The sequence below is a fragment of the Myiozetetes cayanensis genome, unplaced genomic scaffold (assembly GCF_022539395.1).
Source record: "Myiozetetes cayanensis isolate MyiCay16 unplaced genomic scaffold, myiCay2020 scf22, whole genome shotgun sequence".
NCBI lineage: Eukaryota > Metazoa > Chordata > Aves > Passeriformes > Tyrannidae > Myiozetetes > Myiozetetes cayanensis.
The window spans coordinates 2440583-2457375 of NW_026087434.1; the positions used below are offsets into that span (position 1 = coordinate 2440583).

General features: G+C 43.4%; 1 protein-coding gene across 1 annotated transcript; it reads right to left on the bottom strand.

The window, feature by feature from the left end:
• Positions 1 to 333: 333 nt before the first annotated feature.
• On the bottom strand, positions 334 to 16588 carry PRKAR1A (protein kinase cAMP-dependent type I regulatory subunit alpha). Its single transcript, XM_050319097.1, has 12 exons — positions 16492 to 16588; positions 15587 to 15650; positions 13934 to 14112; positions 8579 to 8752; positions 7908 to 7999; positions 7648 to 7709; positions 7098 to 7144; positions 6403 to 6561; positions 5894 to 5954; positions 5498 to 5619; positions 4750 to 4831; positions 334 to 2945 (listed from the first exon to the last, which is right to left on the bottom strand). Exons 3-12 carry the CDS (start codon positions 14108 to 14110, stop codon positions 2773 to 2775), a joined length of 1149 nt encoding a protein of 382 aa, XP_050175054.1. The 5' UTR covers positions 14111 to 14112; positions 15587 to 15650; positions 16492 to 16588; the 3' UTR covers positions 334 to 2772.
• Positions 16589 to 16793: the final 205 nt, after the last annotated feature.

Sequence of the window (16793 nt, forward strand, 5' to 3'; positions counted from 1 at the left end):
CTCCAATAATCGTGTCTGGGCTGGGAATTACCAACTGGAAGAGATCAAAGCAGCACCAAGTGGCTGAGATGTTTAAACAGGACACAGGGGCCTTCTCACTGCAAAAATCAGTCATGCCAGAGCTCCAGAGGAATTCCCAGGCTGGCACGTGGAGACCAAGCTCTCCACAGGCTCCAAGGGGAAGGTTCAGGACCTGAACTCAACCCTGTGGAGTTAACACCAAACTAATCCATTAAGCTGCTTAGTTTCTACTGCCTCATTCATGACACATCCTCTAAAGCCAAAGGAAAACACAACACAGGGATGGGAATAAAACAAAAGAGACTGATTGCATTTAAGAATTTAAATCATTTTATTGCTTTACCTGCCATTAGGACAATCTATAACAAAAGGAATATAATATAATATATTAGCACATACAGTAAATCAGACTTATAGAGTCAGGTAACAATACAAAAATGGTCCTCTGGTTGACTATAGCTTCCTAGGGCAATAGACTTCATCAATTTGCTGAAGATAGACTAGCAAAAAATTACTTCTAAAGCCCTGAATGTTAGCTAAGGCAAAACTATGCCAATTGTGGTTTCCAACATATTGAAATTGCACACAAAGGTAAAGCTATAACTGTGTTTAATATTTAACTCAGACTTAGCTGATTTATCTTAAAATCTTGTAGGTAAAACTACAAAAGGGAGTAAACAGCAAGCTAAAAAGATGCAGTAGTGAAACTTGATTAGAAAGCCTCATATAAAAAAAATGTGCATTTTTTTTTTTTCTGTGGAGCTCTAACTGGTTTACACAGTTTTTGGTGCTTTAATGTAACACAAAGAACACATATGAAGAAAAAACCTGCAGAGAGTCAAAATTTAAGAAAAAAATTTTTACCAAAAACAAAGGGAAAAAAAAAAAGAACCAAAAAAAGGTAGCATTTGCTTATTCCTTAAGGACTCTGGCAGAAATCCTCTACTCAACATCTCCTGACTTGAGAACTCAAACCACAGGCATTTCAATCCCCTTCTTGGGATTTCGGGTTCAGAAATACTCTGAAACCTTTTGTAAAGGCTTGATACCTCCAGTATTATTCTGCATCAAGGAGCAGACTCTTCCTGATGCTCTACATGCCTGGGAGAATGTTGGATTTGAATCCTTATCACCTCAGAAAGGAAATAAAACGAGGGCTCCGTCGTTAAGAGTAGTTGCACAACAAATGCCAGACTGCTTGCTGTCACTCCCCAATACAAACCTATGCTACTTTATATAAATTACAGTTTAAAGGAAACCTTAAAAATTGCCTACAATTATTGAACCGTGGAATTCAGTAAAAACTTTGGGGAAGTCTCGGTGAGCACAGAGCAATGGAACACAGAGCTGGGAAATACTGAAATACATTTAAGACTCTGCGACAGGATGAACTTGGAAAAAAGGAAAAAAAAGAAGGACTGAGTATGAAACACGTGTGGTGGAAATTCCATAAGCAAGAAAAGAAATCCAAACACCTCTTGGATTCAAACTAGGTTTATAATGAACCATTTAAAAAAAAAATTGTGAATGGACAGGTTTAAAAACTTAAAACAACGGAGTGTTGCAGGAAAGTTTAAACATTCAGTTTTTTCTGCCTCACGTTCTCTACCAAGAATAATGGATCTCTACAGACCAGCCACCTGCAACTGATGCTGGCCAGAAATACTCAGCATTTATTTTCCCTGGTAACAAAGGGTCACCTGAACTGATGATGATTATTTTTAAAGTCAACTGAGGATTAACAAAACAAGTCACAGGGAAAATCAAATGTTTGCTTTCAACTTCTACACCAACCTAAGCACTCAAAACATTACTAACAGCTGGACAGCTGCACATTCTTACACCAATCTATGAACTAGAGACCAGTCAGGCATTGAATGTAACATTTGGTTCTTGCCACTTGGAACAGGAAGAGTTTTAAATGGCAAATCTATGGCTGAAGAAACAACAAGAGAAAAAGATCAGTTGCAGCAAGTCAGCAAATGAATTAACAACTGCAGTAGTTCACCAGAACTATTAGCTTTGAAAGCTTTTGATTTTACACTTGACAAAAACAGAACTAAGCAATCTTAAACCAGTGGACACAGGTACAATTATACTGGTAAATTCCAACTGTGGCTTTCTTAGCAGCTGATGCCTCACGATTGAACCCAGGATTACAGTACCCAGAAAATGAAAAACAAAACAAAACAAAAAAATAAAGAAACCCAGAAAACCCCAAGCCCCAAGAAGCTCAATTACAAGGGCAAGTTCTTGTGTGAAAAGAAATACAGCAGGTGATGACCACAGCCTTAAAACCTGTCCAACAATTTGAGAAACACCTTCACAAGGATTTTTTTTTTTCCCTCCCTTTCCTGTCACCTCCTTACTGTATGGCAATGGCATGGTGCCAGGAGGTCTCTCCCTTGCTGAAGCAAGGCTGCCCTGGCCTGAGTTGGACACTGGTGCACAGAGAGAAGCAAACGTCTCCATAGAACTTTTGCTATTAATTTAATGGGACAGAGAGCACAGAAATAATATGCCCTAAATTAATGACAGTGCCATGATAAGCAGTTAATTTTTTTCTCTCTTTTTTTTTTCCTCTCTCTCTCTTTTTTTTCTTTTTCTTTTTTCTTTTTTTTTCTTTTTTTCTTTTTTTTTTTTTTTAAACCAGACAGGAAGCTGCAAATGCCAAGTGGCAAATGTGGCTGTGCACAAGGGAAATGAAGCAGTCTGCATTCGTGAAGCATGGCTTGGACAGGGAGGAAGGTTTCAGACAGACAGTGATACAAAACTGTTGTACTGCTGGATGTTCCTCTTGAGAATGTCCGAGCAGGGGCCCAGGACACGCTCGAACCGGGGCCGGTCCAGCTTCACACATTTCAAGGGGCCACGAGCAACGACTGTGGCAGCACGAGGACGGTTCATCAGCAGAGCAATCTCACCTGGGGCAGCAGAAAAGTGTGGACAGGGTTACAAACCAGCAGGCAAAGAAAGCACCCTGTTGTACCTCAAACCGCTCAGGGCAAGTGTCTGCGTAGTTACATTGAAAGCAACTGTTTAAAAGAACTACTTGATGATTTTGTTATTAATAACCCTGTCCACCTTCAAGTCTCTCTGAAGAAAGCCTAAGGAATTTCAACACTGGTTCCGTCTGGGGAAAGGTCGTGTTTCAATTCATCACGTCATTTTCCTAGTCAACAAGTATTTGTTTTTCTAACAGGTAAGTTACTGCTCGGTTCTGGTATTTCTAGGAAACTTGGGACAACACAAGCATGGTACTGAAGTAAAAAAACAAACAAAAACACTCATTAATGCACAAGACAGAAGCCTTTAACCCACAGGTGGCCAAAATAAAGAATTGGACTTGGCTGTGGAAGATGAGCAACTTGAAGTCTCATTGGATTCCCACTTTATAAGTTTTGCACAAACACGCCAAAAGCTCTGTCTCAACTGCTTAACAATGTATTTGGAAATGAAGTTTTCAACAAGCCCCTGTTTCTGTTGGTGATAACAAGCCCCAAAATTCCCAGCAACAGAGTGGAAGAAACCACAGCACCAACTTCTGGGTTGGATTGTTTGTATTTAAGCAGTTGAGTTGGTTCTCTTTGTGCCCGGGACTGAGGAGAGAACTCAGAGCTCCTTGGAAAATACATTTGCCTGTGTTATCAGAAGGGATGTTCCAAAGAAATGAGAAGAAAAACTTTTCCTCTGTGCCCAATTAAAGCTCCTGAACTCACTGGCCTCCAAAAAAACAGGCTTGCAAAAGGATAAGGAGGTTCTAAGGGAGAGTTAAACCCCAGAGGGGACAGTTCTGCAGCACCTGAACACCATGGCCAGGATATTATTTAGTTCAGGAGTGGGAAACTCAAGAGAATATTGAGGGAAATATTAGAAAATACTGAAATGACATACACAGAATGAAGGCTAGTCCTAGATCCTGAGCTAAGCAGAGCTTTGGGCAGAGCCAGTGCACTTGAGTCCATCCCACTTCAGGCCTTGCAACACAGAATTTGCTGATTTTATCATCTACAGAGCTGAAAACCTGGACAATCAAAAGGTTTTAGCAAGGGGGGAGAACCCTAAAGAGGAACTACCTTAAACATGAGAAAAAAAGTTAGGGGTTTTGAGAGAGAGGGGGAGAGGGCAATATTTAACCATTAAATAGTAGGTTCTGACCAGGTTGTTTTCTGACCTGAAGGAGAGAAGGCCATGGAGGGAATCTGATTATCTTACTGCTGTCTTCTGCTACACAGTGAGTGACTACAAATGCAAACCCACACTGCTCCCTGCACAGTGAAAGGCAGAGAGAAAGCAACAAGCTGCAGAACAGGAAATTCTTGTCAGGCATAAAGAGAAAAAAAACTCTTCACAACAGGACTGGTTAAACAGCAAAAGAAATTGCCCAGAGAGGTTGTGGGATCTCCATCCCTGGAGACAGGAGAGACTCAACTGGACACAGCCCTGAGCAGAATGATGCAATTTCAAATTTAGCTCTGCTCACGGCAGGGAGGTCAGACCAAACCACCACCAGGTCTCTGCTCCAGAAAAGTAGTCTGGAACCATCACACCTTGTGACATGTGTGCACACCTGAATGCCAAGTGACTCTGGGACTCACCTGACTCTGGGTGAAACCACGGGAGTCCAAAGTGGTAATTAAGCAAATCCATCTCATCCCTACCATCCACACAGCACAGGTAAAATGGTGACAGCGGAGATGTAAGCACAGCTGTCACTGTGGGACTCACCAAAGTAATCAGAAGGTCCCAGTCTGCCCACTTCCACGAACTCCTCGTTTTCTGACCGGCGCTGTAACACTGCAGCTGTGCCCTGCAGCAAACAAATCACAGCCATCAAACAGCTGGAAGTGCTTCATTCCAACAAACTCCAGCATTAACTTCAATAAATTGTTTAATTCCAATCAAATCAATACACGGAATTTCCACCCAGAATGAGCTGCTTTGCAGAAATAACTGTTACAATGCCTCAGTTAAAAAAGCACTTCACAGTCCTTGCACAGGTCACCCAACTGCTCTATAAAAGCAGCTGCTCCTTCCTCCTCTCCAAGCATAAAATGTCTTGGGTGTTTACATTGCACACAGAACCAATTTCTTCCTGGTTTTCCTCCTAACAGTAAGAATATTATAGTATGACCAGCAAAAAACCCCCCAAAACACCAGACAGAAGACAATGATACCTCTAGCAAGATGTTATTAGCTATTTAGAACAGGTCTCCTCTACCCTGAAAAATTAAAACTGGTTTCAGCCAGAAACTTGTTGCTTTTTTTGCTGGAAGTGCCATTTGTAAAAATAGCAAAACTAAATACAAGCTTTTGCATGTCCAGCAAAAAGATATTTCTTTAGGGATCCTCTGTAAGGACACTCTTGTGTTTTGTTCTTCTCCAAGTGGTTGTTTAGGGATAGAATTTGAAAAAAAAAAAAAAAAAAAAAAAAAAAGAAGTCAAGTTCTGAGCTTTTAATTTTGACCTCACTTACCTCCAAGATAATAAAGAACTCATCTCCTGGCTCTCCCTGGACCACAATCTTCTGCCCATCCTCAAACTGTACCGGTTCCAAAGCATCAGCTACAGTGAGACGCTCCCACTTGTCCAGAGATTCTACAGAGGTAACAGTTTGTTAACAGAGTGTCTTCTCAAGGAACAAATCACACTTTTTGCTCTGTATTTATACAGAGGTCAAGGTATTTTTGGCTAAATTTGTGCATCAGATATGAAGACCTGAATTAAGAGTCATTTGGGATTGATGCAGAAAAGCAATACAGGGTTTGCAGCCACTTGTCATGAATTGCCACAACAGCCTGAAATCATCATGATGTTGGGTAACAGCTTCATTACAATTTATTCCACTTCAGAACAAAATCTTCTCACTTACCCAATATAGATACTTTACTAAGGAATTTCTCATACATATTTCTCTTTCTCAAAGTATTGCCCTACAAAAAAAAAAAAAAGAAAGAAAAAATCCAAGCACACAAAGTCAGTTTTCTTTCTTCTTCAAATAAAACTCAAGACAAAAATAAATTTAACCAGACATACTGCATCCTGTCTCACAGACCCCAAACCCACAAGATTAAGTGTTTTGAAATTGAGTTATTTCAGTAATGTTTCAGTTGAGCAACGTTCATACAGTACTCAGCATTTATTGCAGCCTTGTTACATTCTCAGTTAATACTGCTCTGGTATTGTTTTGCTCACTAATGCAAGATTCTCCCTTGCCCTGTGCCTGAGATGTGCATGTTGAGTAATCAGCTTTCTGATTACAAAAGAGATAGCAGGATTTGGAATAAATAATTCCAGCGAAGGACAGGCACAGGCAGAAGGTCAGATGACCAGCATAAGTAAACCCAAAAAGCCTAATTCCAAGTTCTGGAGGGTACTTGCCATCAGGATCCTCCTGTAGCTGTCTCTGTCGATGCCCCACAACTTCACGTTCGTCTTGGCTTTGACGGTTGCAGCGCGAGGGGTTCCATAAATGAGGGCGAGTTCTCCAAAGCTCCCACCCTCCCCAACGCTGGTGGCCCACTCACTGTTCACATAAACCTGAAAGGCAAGAGCATCCTGGTGGTCACAGACACCCCGAGCCCCTGCTGCCCTCTCTCCACAGCACAGGGAAATTCCCACATCTGTACACTTGACCACCCCAGGGCTTTATCAGCACTCCCAACCCCAGCACCACTTTTACTTTCACTGTCTCTCCCACGTCACGTGCACAGGCTCTACACGTGTGAACTCCTCTGACAGGAAATAACATCTCAACAAGGTCTCTGTCAGAGAGAGCTGTGAATTAGCTGGACTGGAAAATAAAAAGCCCATCCCACATCTCAAGCAGACTCCACCCTGCACATGTAAAACATTTCTGTTGTGTTGGTGTCCAAATCATTGATCTTCAAACCCAAACCAACTCATAGTCCTTGCAGCCAGACTGAGCCATTCAGGAGCAAAATAAGCTCCTACAAGTAAGGATTTAATATAAGAAAAGCTGCTAAAGGCAGAGCCTGTAGAAGAGGCCTGCAAATATCAGAGTATTCTTCTGCTAGGAATGAACATATCATTAATAAACTACCAGTAATGCTTACATCCATTTCTCCTTGATCAACAACGTAGAAGTTATCACCTTCATCACCTAAAGAAGAAAAATAAATTGAATACACACTAAAAGGAGTAAATCTATGCAGACATTCACATTTCACAGAACTGCCATCTCTGACAACCATGATGCTGAAACTCCAATAAGGTTGACAGATTTTTGCACAGCTTGCAGGGTGAAATTTCACATTTTGCTGCTTTCACACTCCTCTCAGCCCTGGGAAAGAGGACATCTACTGGTATCTGGGAGATCAGCAGCAATTCCAGGAGTACTGGATCCATAAACTGACATAACATGTTCTACAGAGTCACCAAATGATATTCCCAACAGATAATATATGCAATGAAACCACATCCTCCTATCCTTGCTCCACTCCTCCCTTCAGAACGAGCTGTGCTTCAGGGAGCACAACAAGAAAGGGTCACTGCAGCCAGGCAATGTTTTTGTATTCCAAAAAACCCCAAAAACTAACAAGAACACCAGGCCAGAGCATGCTCCCCATCCTCAAATCCTTCAGCAGAGCAAACACTGTGACTTGCCTTGCTGTATGACAGTCTCTCCTGCGATGTAAGTGACAGGGAACATGGCATCAAAGATGTCACTGAAGAAGAGGGACACCAAAATTAGACAAAAGCCTGGACAACTCCACATATTCACACCCCTCACCCACCAAAACTGCTCCTGTAGCATCTGCATGGCTACACTGACCATTGCCTGTGCAGTTTTGGACACTGTGACACATCCACTCTGCAGTCTGCCCTTCCAGAAACTTTTTAACACTCCAGAGATTCCCTCCTACCTTCTTTCATTATCATCGAGATGGGTGAACAGCACATTCTTCTCAATAGCTTTTGCCAAAGCAGCCATAGTCTTATAATCTTTTGGAATAACCTAGGACACGATCAGAAAAAGCAACTGACTAATTTTTTCCTACCAAATCTGTGCATTTCACAAGGTAAATACATTATTTTAACTGCTACAAAACATTGGCTGAGTATTTCCAGTTTCTTTCAAGCACTATAGGTATAAACCCAAACACAAGTCAATGTTTACAGCCAGTTTGAACACCAGGTAAATAGAACCTTCTATTATGTTATGCATCTGTAAAAGCATCATTCCATGCTCAGTTTACAAGTTTTTTTTTGCAAGAGGACAAGTATCTGTTCAACCTGTGTTTTCCTGTGAATAGCAGCAATTCTGCTCTGCCATCAGGCCAAATTTATGTTGGTGCAGCTGCTGAAACACTTTGTTTATATGTAACATATATATGTACATCTAATTATATATCACTTCAAAGGCAACAGGTCTAAGCAATGCATAAATGTTTTAACTGCAAGACAGTTTACTCCATCCACACAGGTGGATGGAGTAATTATTTACTTATTTATTTAATACTCTGGGTAGAAGGTGGGCTCAGATAAACCCTTGGCCTGCAGATGTAATTCTTAGCAACTTTGAAAAGCCAGACACCTTTCTAACATAGGATGCAGCATCCTCTTCTGTGTAGACTTCTGCACTGATGGCCCCACGTCGTGATCGATACTTCACCACAGGGTTGAGGGGAGGAGGGGGAGAGATTTCATCCTCCCGGGAGTCTGAGCGAGAACCAGACTTCAGTTGATTCAACAACTGTTTTGTTTCCTCCTAAACAGGAAGGGAGACATGTTTGTGTCACTTAATACAGTACAGACAAAAAAAAAAAAAAAAAAAAAAGGCAGTCATATATCATGTTCCAGTTTCTCCTGCCAGCCCAAGGGAGCTTCCTGTGTACTATAATTCCCACATTAAGGCAAACAGGAGACTGCAGCATCCAAGATCAAAGGCCTGTCAAAACAGATGGTGGATATGCCTCTCATTCATAACAATCATATCACAATGGTGTTTCTTTCAGTAAGTTATACTTAATTTATTAAACTATCAGTGTAAACAAGTGGATTCTACTTTCTGCCAAGACACTGGTATCATCTTTCTGATGAAGACATTCCCCAAATGCTGGAGGCACCTCCCCAGCTGCAAACCCCACAGTTCCTCCCTCAGCTGAGAGGACTTGAAAGACAGAGGAGCAATTCCTCAGAAATCCATGTTACATGAGAAGCTTTTGAAACAGGTCGAGCCATGGACCAACTTGATACTCATTAGCCAATGTTTATTTTAGGAGAAAGAAACATGAACACCACTTACAGAAGAGCTGGAGGAAGGATGCTGAAGGCCAGACTAGGAATTTCTTTTAGGGAAGCCACAGATTTGTCACCTTTGAACATTGTGTTTTCCTTATTTCCCTCAATTACCTGTCGTGTTGTAGTGATACTGTAGCAGACCAGGGTATTTACACTAAGACAAAGCCTATCTTGACACACAGAAATCTGATTCTTCAGAAGATTCACCTTAACCAACTAAAATCAGCCTAAAAACAAAGTCAGCCAACCCTGGAGTCAGAGCATTTGCACCATAACAGCTCAGATGACACTCCCAGCATTAGGAAACAGAGTTTTGGGACATTCTGTAAAAGAACAAGGAGTCTTCTGTTCTCCAAGAGCTCCAGCCCTTGTAAAAGCTGGGTTTGTCCCAGCGTCCTTGATCCCAGCTGGGCAGAGCTGCCTGGCTCCGGAGGTGCAGGGAGGCCATGGATAACAACACCACTGCGAGGGAAGGGCCCTCAGGAAACCATTCCCGGATTTACATTCCACCTCTCCCGGAGCCAAGGAGCAAGTGCTGCTCCGTGGACTCACGTTTCACTTCCTGCTCTCTGCCCATTGATAAAATGGTGCCACATTTCACCAGGGTGGGAGCAAAAGGTATTTTAGAACTTGTCTCTATCGCCTGGTTTTAGAGGAGCAAGTCTCGACAGAGATGAAATTAAAACCAGCCTGAGCGGTAATAAGTGTTTGGTCTAAACTGCCTCTCCAGAGTGGGAAAACACCACCAACCACAGAAACCTGTTTGTTCACATACACAAAAAAAATGACACTTATTCAAAAAGTGAACACCAGCTGCTGTGTTTTTTCCAGTATCACGTAAAATATTGACTACTGTGATCAGAGACTGAAGCACTTCAAGCAGCATTTGGTGAGGCAGCTGTGAGTCCAAACACTGCTCAAAGACTCACCAGGGCAATGCCCCACTCAGGGGGCAAGGAAACTGCACTGACAGAAAAAATACAACTGGTAACTTCTGCTGATACAAAATTTAACATTAATATACTTCCTTTTAGTATATTAAGGTGGGGCATGAACACAGAAACAAACTAGAGGTGGGTAAGAATGTATTTATTTAGAATATACCTGCTATTTTAAGTAGTCTATTTACACCCTCACCAAGAGGAAGGTTCTACCTGAATGAGACAAAACACAGAACAGAACCATAAAATAGGATCCAAAAAGGTATCCAAGATCATCAAGTCCAAACACCACCACGTCAACTAAACTGTAAATCTCCAGATATTCACATTACATATTGCAAGACCACCCTGTGCCATGGAGTGATATCCTAAAATCTCATTGTTTCCATCCTTTTAAAATACACCTTCTATAATTTCTGATACTAAGCCACATTAATTACACCACCAGGTCAGAGAAAAATGACAGTAGGACCTGGTGAAAAGAGTGGCAGTTGTTATTCTCAGCTACCTTTGAATTCAGCCAGTGTTTATGATAAAAATGTGTCTGTTCAGGTTTAGAAGCTCCTCAAATTAAACATACAGTGGACAGAGGCTCTCAGTTTGCTCTGCACTGACCAGTATAATCATTCCCAGGACTTGAGAAAGATTTAGGAATAAAGTTAGTCTATTTATTACATCCAAGTTTAGATCCTGGCCTTTCAGCTGATGAAGCAGTTCAAAGTTTTAGTGTCAGTGATTACTAAATGTAAATTTTATTTTTTCTGACAAGTAACAAATATGCATTAAGTCCATTTCAATGATTACAAGAAAGAAATATTAAAGTGATGACACTTCACACACATATTTAAGCCTATCAGCTACTGAAGAAGAGCTTCACAATTACACTGTACACTGTATAACCTGCAAGTTGTCATTACCCCACACACAATCTCAACTTCTTCTGGCTAATCAGTATTTCATTTATATCAGCTCTCCATCTATTTAAAAAACTCCAAATATTCAGAAGCTTAAAAAGCATTTGGAAAAAAAAAAAGGCCTGCCATTAATTCACAACTGCACAGTATACCTTTCTGAATTATCATGTTTTGCAAAAGAAACACTTTGGAAAATGGGAAAATACTCAGACCTGTGTCTGTGGAGGCACAGCAGGTGGTGGGGAACAGGTTCAGTGACTCCATGTCAATCACATTTCCTAATTCCAGCTTTCTCTAATATGCACATAACTGTACTGCACATATGCACTTATTCCAGAGGACAGTGATGTCCAATATCCAGGATTCTTCTGCCAGGCTGTACTATTGATCTGTACATTAAATTTCCATAGCTCAAGCTACATTACACAGCCAAGCCCAGCACTGGGGAGCTATTGGAGCTTTTAGCATGCATTGGTATCACCAGACATTTGCACAGCAAAAAAAAACCAGAGGCCTTAGTCCACCAAACCAGATACAACAAAACCATTTATACAATCAATGTGTAGTAACTGGATTCACCCAACAGCTTTCATAACCCAGAGGAGGATATCTGTAATTCCTGTAGTAGCTGTAACAACCTTGGAGGCAGCAATTTTAATGTTTCTGAACAGAAACTCTAAAGTGTGCTTAAATGTCTGCGACGTATTTTAATAACATGCCAGTGAATCAGCTCTGTTTGTGTGCAGTGGGAGAGATGACTTGTCAGGAGAACAGAGGGGAAAATAGCAGCCTCACTTCAGCTTTCAGTGGTGTTCCCTCAAAAGTCAGTCTTAAAAAAAAGCAGACTGGATCAAACTGAGGTGGAGATAAAGTCAAACAGCTGAACAGATTTAGAAAGCACATTAAAAAGTTGCTCTGCTTTGATAAATGTGTGACAGACATGACTTTTGGAAGGTGAGGCAGATTCAGTTTCAAATCATTTTTGCTCTACCAGAGCTAATTACTGGGTTGGAGTTGGTTAATGACAGCACTGAGCATTTGTGCTTTCCAGACACGGATATCAGGGAGTTTGGAGCCAGCACAGGATGTTCAGTTCCGTTACTTGACAGCTGGGAAGGTACACTTTACCTGGGTAAAATGCACATCAGGCTGGGTGGGGAAGTCACCCACGGGAAGCTGCAGCAATTTTTAAATTCAGGAAAGAAGAAAAACTCTCCAGTTTCACTTGTAGCTCCAGCTGCACTGGTGGGTTGTACAGCCCATGATAATAGACCCTGACCAAAACTGTAAGAGCAATTTCAGGGCAAAAAGCATGACCTAGGCAGTTTAATTTTCAGCTTCCTTGTAGGCTGATGGAGTACACAGCCAGTTTGCACCAGAATAAAATCATCAACTTACTCAATTCCAGCATACATATCATTAAATTCAGAGCTGGACTTGTCTTGCTAAAGGAAAAATTAAGTTTCCTTCAATCTTAAATATTGCATGTTGACCATAAATCTACTACATTTTATATCCCCATGTTTGACTTGGTTTGCAATTTATTCTAAGCACAGTAATGCAGTTTACTTTGTAAAACCTTGTATATCAATACCTGTGGTGATGTGTTACAAATTATTAACCTCTCAGTACTTCAAAACTCAGAATCCAAGGTGAGGAAGGAGGCAATGTATTTTTAGGAACCTAATGATTAACTGCTGCAACTACACACACTCACAAAAAGAAAGTGAGAGCTTTTGTTCTCTTCATAAGCAAAATGTTCCTCAAATACATTGTGGTTATAGCAGGTTAGTTTGCACCTTTGGGTCATTTTCTAGTATTTACCTTAAAAACTTCCATTAAAATACAATTTCCACTGCACATATTTATGCTCTCTAGTGTTAATGTCTTTTATTTACATCTGCAATTAGCAACGAGGTAGAATTAAAAAAAAAATAAATATGAAAAAGGTATAACTCCCATGTACAGCAAGTCCTGAAAGCAGCACTTGCAAACACTGCTGTACAAGGTCACAGCTGCATTATTTACAAATCCCATATCCTGAGCACAGTCACTGTACCCAACCTTTCCTCTGCACAAGACTTTAAACTTCCCATTTCCATTGCAGCTTCTTTTCCCACCTGCCTGGATATCAATACACACAATTGACAGCTCAAAAGAACGGGAAATCACTGTTTCAGCTGCGAAGGGTTTCCATTCCCAACATCCCAGAATGCTTCCAACAGCAACAAAAACACCAAAGACACCTCAGGACAAATGCAAGACGAACAACAAAGCAGAACACTGAACTCCCTAGAGAAGGCAGGAACAGGCTTGCCCTTCCAGAGATCTGGAATGCAAATACTTCCATTTGGCTTCACTAGGCCTGGATAACACGACTGGCACCACTTCTGTGCTCTACCCCAATTATTGAAAACCAGTTGTCTCAATGCAAGAAGCCAAATGACATCAGCAGTGCCCATCCAAGGTCAAACTCCACAGTCATCCAGCCACAAACACCCTCGTGCACGCTGACAATCAGCTCCTATGAGTAAGCACTGGACTGGGATTACATCTGCATCCCAGCTGGATAAGTCTCCTTGTCAGCTTATGCTCTGTCCTACATGCTTTGGTATGACAGAGGTGTACAAACTGCTGGAGAACATGATTTTTTTTTTTCCAAAAGCACCATTTCCAATTTCAAACAGCCAGCACACAGACACTGGTCAAATCTGCAGCTCAGCCCCTAAATCACGAGCGCAAATTTAAATTCAGGTTGTCCCACCCTCCTTCCCTCCCACGCTGTATTATTACCTTCTCCAATCTTTCAAAGTACTCTCTGATGAATCCCATGGGTCTTTCAGGTCTCACTGTGCATAACTGTACAATACAATCCTTCAGAAGCTGCTGGATGTTGTGTTTTTGGATGTAAAGTTCACACTCCCGAAGGCTACGCTCCTCCTCGCTGCTGCTGCTGCTGGAAGCTGCCATTGCTGAAGGGAAGAGAAAGACAAAGTTAAATAACTCATGGAAACAAAAATGCTGCTGCCCAAAAGAAAGTTATGCTGTGTTATCTTGCTGATATCACAGCATAAAACTACCTTTACCCGCCAGAGCAGGAACTAAGCTAAACCGTGAAAGAAAAGGCTGGGAACTTATTTAACACCTAGAACAGAAATCCAAAAATCTGGGGGCTCTACGGCCACAGAAGGAAAAGCACCTGCTTGAGATGACAAAGCTTCAACAACCCAAGCCCTGTGAGCACTCCCAGCCAGGGAAGATTCCACCTGAAGTTGCTGCTGCTTAAACTGTGTATCTTGTAGGGCTGGAGGCTCCTGTGTGGGGTCAGGGGGACGGTGGCCAAGGGAGAGGTGGGTGGAAGCTGGAAATCTGAGAGGCCAGAATGGCAACTATTCGGAAGGGAAACATGTTAAGGCCGAAGCCACAGCCAGTTCTCCAAATGTCAAGGCAGAGCCTGCTAACGGAAGTTATGGAATTAGAAGCACCACTCCTAAAAAACCCCCCTCTCCGGTTTAAACTGGTCCCTCCTTCATAACTTATTTCATGGGTACACTGCAATCCCCAAAATACTTTTTCAACTACAAATCATGAAGGGTGCAGCTTTAAACACATCTGTGATGGTGCCAGGCTTTTACAAGGCTTTACAGAGGCAGGTGGGACACTTTCAAAAATGTTTGTAGGCAGTTTTTTCCCCCCTTTCAGGGTTGTATTGGGTTTGGTAGTGGGAGGGCTACTAGGGGACTTCTGTGAGAAGCTGCTGGATGTGTCCCCCGTGTCCCATGGAGCCAAAGATGAAACCAGCCCTGGCCAAGGCCAAGCCCACCAGTGACAGATGCAGAGCCTCTGGGATGATGTATTTAGGCAGACAGGGGGAAATGGATACTTCAGCTGGAGAAAGGAGTGGGGAATATGTGAGAGAAACAGCCCTGCAGACCCCAAGGTCAGTGCAGGAGGGGCAGAAGGTGCTCTAGAGGTTGGAGAAGGGCCAGGAGTTAAGTTAAGGCTGGGAAGAAGGAAGGAGGGCAGGAAGGCGTTTGTAAGATCTGGGTTTATTTCTCATTATCCTACTCCAATTTGATTGGTTTAATTTATCACCAGCTTCCCCAAGTCAAGTCTGTTTTGCCTGTGATGGCAATTGGTGACTTATCTCAATCCACGAGCCTTTCCTTTTATTTTCCTTCCCTTGTCCAGTTGAGGAGGGGAGTGATGGAGCAGCTTTGGTGGGCACTTAGTGCCTAGCCTAGATCAACAAGGCTACAGAACCATTTTTAAACATATATTTACACATATATATACATATATACATATATGGGTAAATATGCATAGATATACATAAAGACATTTCATGTCATTTTTTTTTTTCATAAGGGAATTAACACTGTGAGATCTAAAGAAATGGGAAAGAACTTTCTCAGGGCATTTCTGATGAAATATAAAGGAAGTTACCTGGTACAGAGACCGTGGCAGCAGCTTATTAATATGCAGTAAGAGATGTTGATCCCAGGATCAGCTTTTGAAAGGGGAAAAAAAAAGGGATCCAGTCAAAACATCTTTCAGAAATGACAAGTCACCCAAGTCACGTCATGGGTTTCATCCTGCTGAGGCAGCAGCAGAGAAACCCAGGGCACAGAGGCAACACAAGGCTGTGTCCCTGCGAATTCTGCTGCTGGAGATTAGGGAGTTAACTCCGAACTGCCAACACTTCGGACAGGTTTCACTCCTGTCACGCCTAATCCCCGCTCAAGCACACACACACACACACGTGCATTTTGTGTTGCATAAACACCAAAAGCGTGGCCTTCGCAAGGGCTGAGAAAGCGCCCAAAAAAAAAAAAACTTCTCCAGTGGCCCCTTTTGTTCCGCAGCCCCGCACCCGAAGGTCAGCGCCAATCAAACAGCCCTGGGGACACCCTGCGAGCAGCACACGAGCCGGGCGACCCCGGCACGGAAAACGAAATGTCACGGGCAGGGTGAAACCTCCAGTGTTTCTACGAGGCTTTTTTTTTTTTTTTTTTTTTCCCCCTGCTTATTCCCAAAGCTTTCCCAACCCACCTCCCCCCGCCCCTCCTTCCACCAAGCCCAGCCCAGCCCAGCCAAGACCCGGGCCCCCCGGTAAGGCCCCATCACGACCCCCCACCCGGGACTCCCCCGGGGACGTGGGGGGGACACAACCGGCCCAGCCCCTCCCCACAGGCCCGGGTGGGCCCCTGGCCGCGGCGCCGCCGCTGCCCCCGCGCAGCCCCGGGCGGCTCCCGCCCCGCCCCGAGGCCGCAGCCGCGCCCTCCCGCCCGGTTCGCGTCCCCCGGGGCCCGGCCCGGCCCCCACAGCCCCTCCCGGCCCCCAGCCCTCACCGGCGGCGGCTCCGCGGGGCCCGCACGGCCCGGCCCGGCCTCGCTGCAGCCGCCGCACCGAAACACACCGGGCCCCGCCCGCCTGACGTCAATGCGCCTCGCTCTCGGCCCCAGCGCGGTCGCCGCGGCAACCTTAAAGGGGCAACGGAGGGAGCGCGGCGGGGATGAGGTGGGGGAGAGGGGAGGGAGGCGGTGGCCGCTTTAAGGCGCGCGGCCACGGAGGGGAGCGGTGTTGGGGGCAGGGGGGCGATGGCTGAGGGGATGGGATGGGATGGGATGGGATGGGATGGGATGGGATGGGG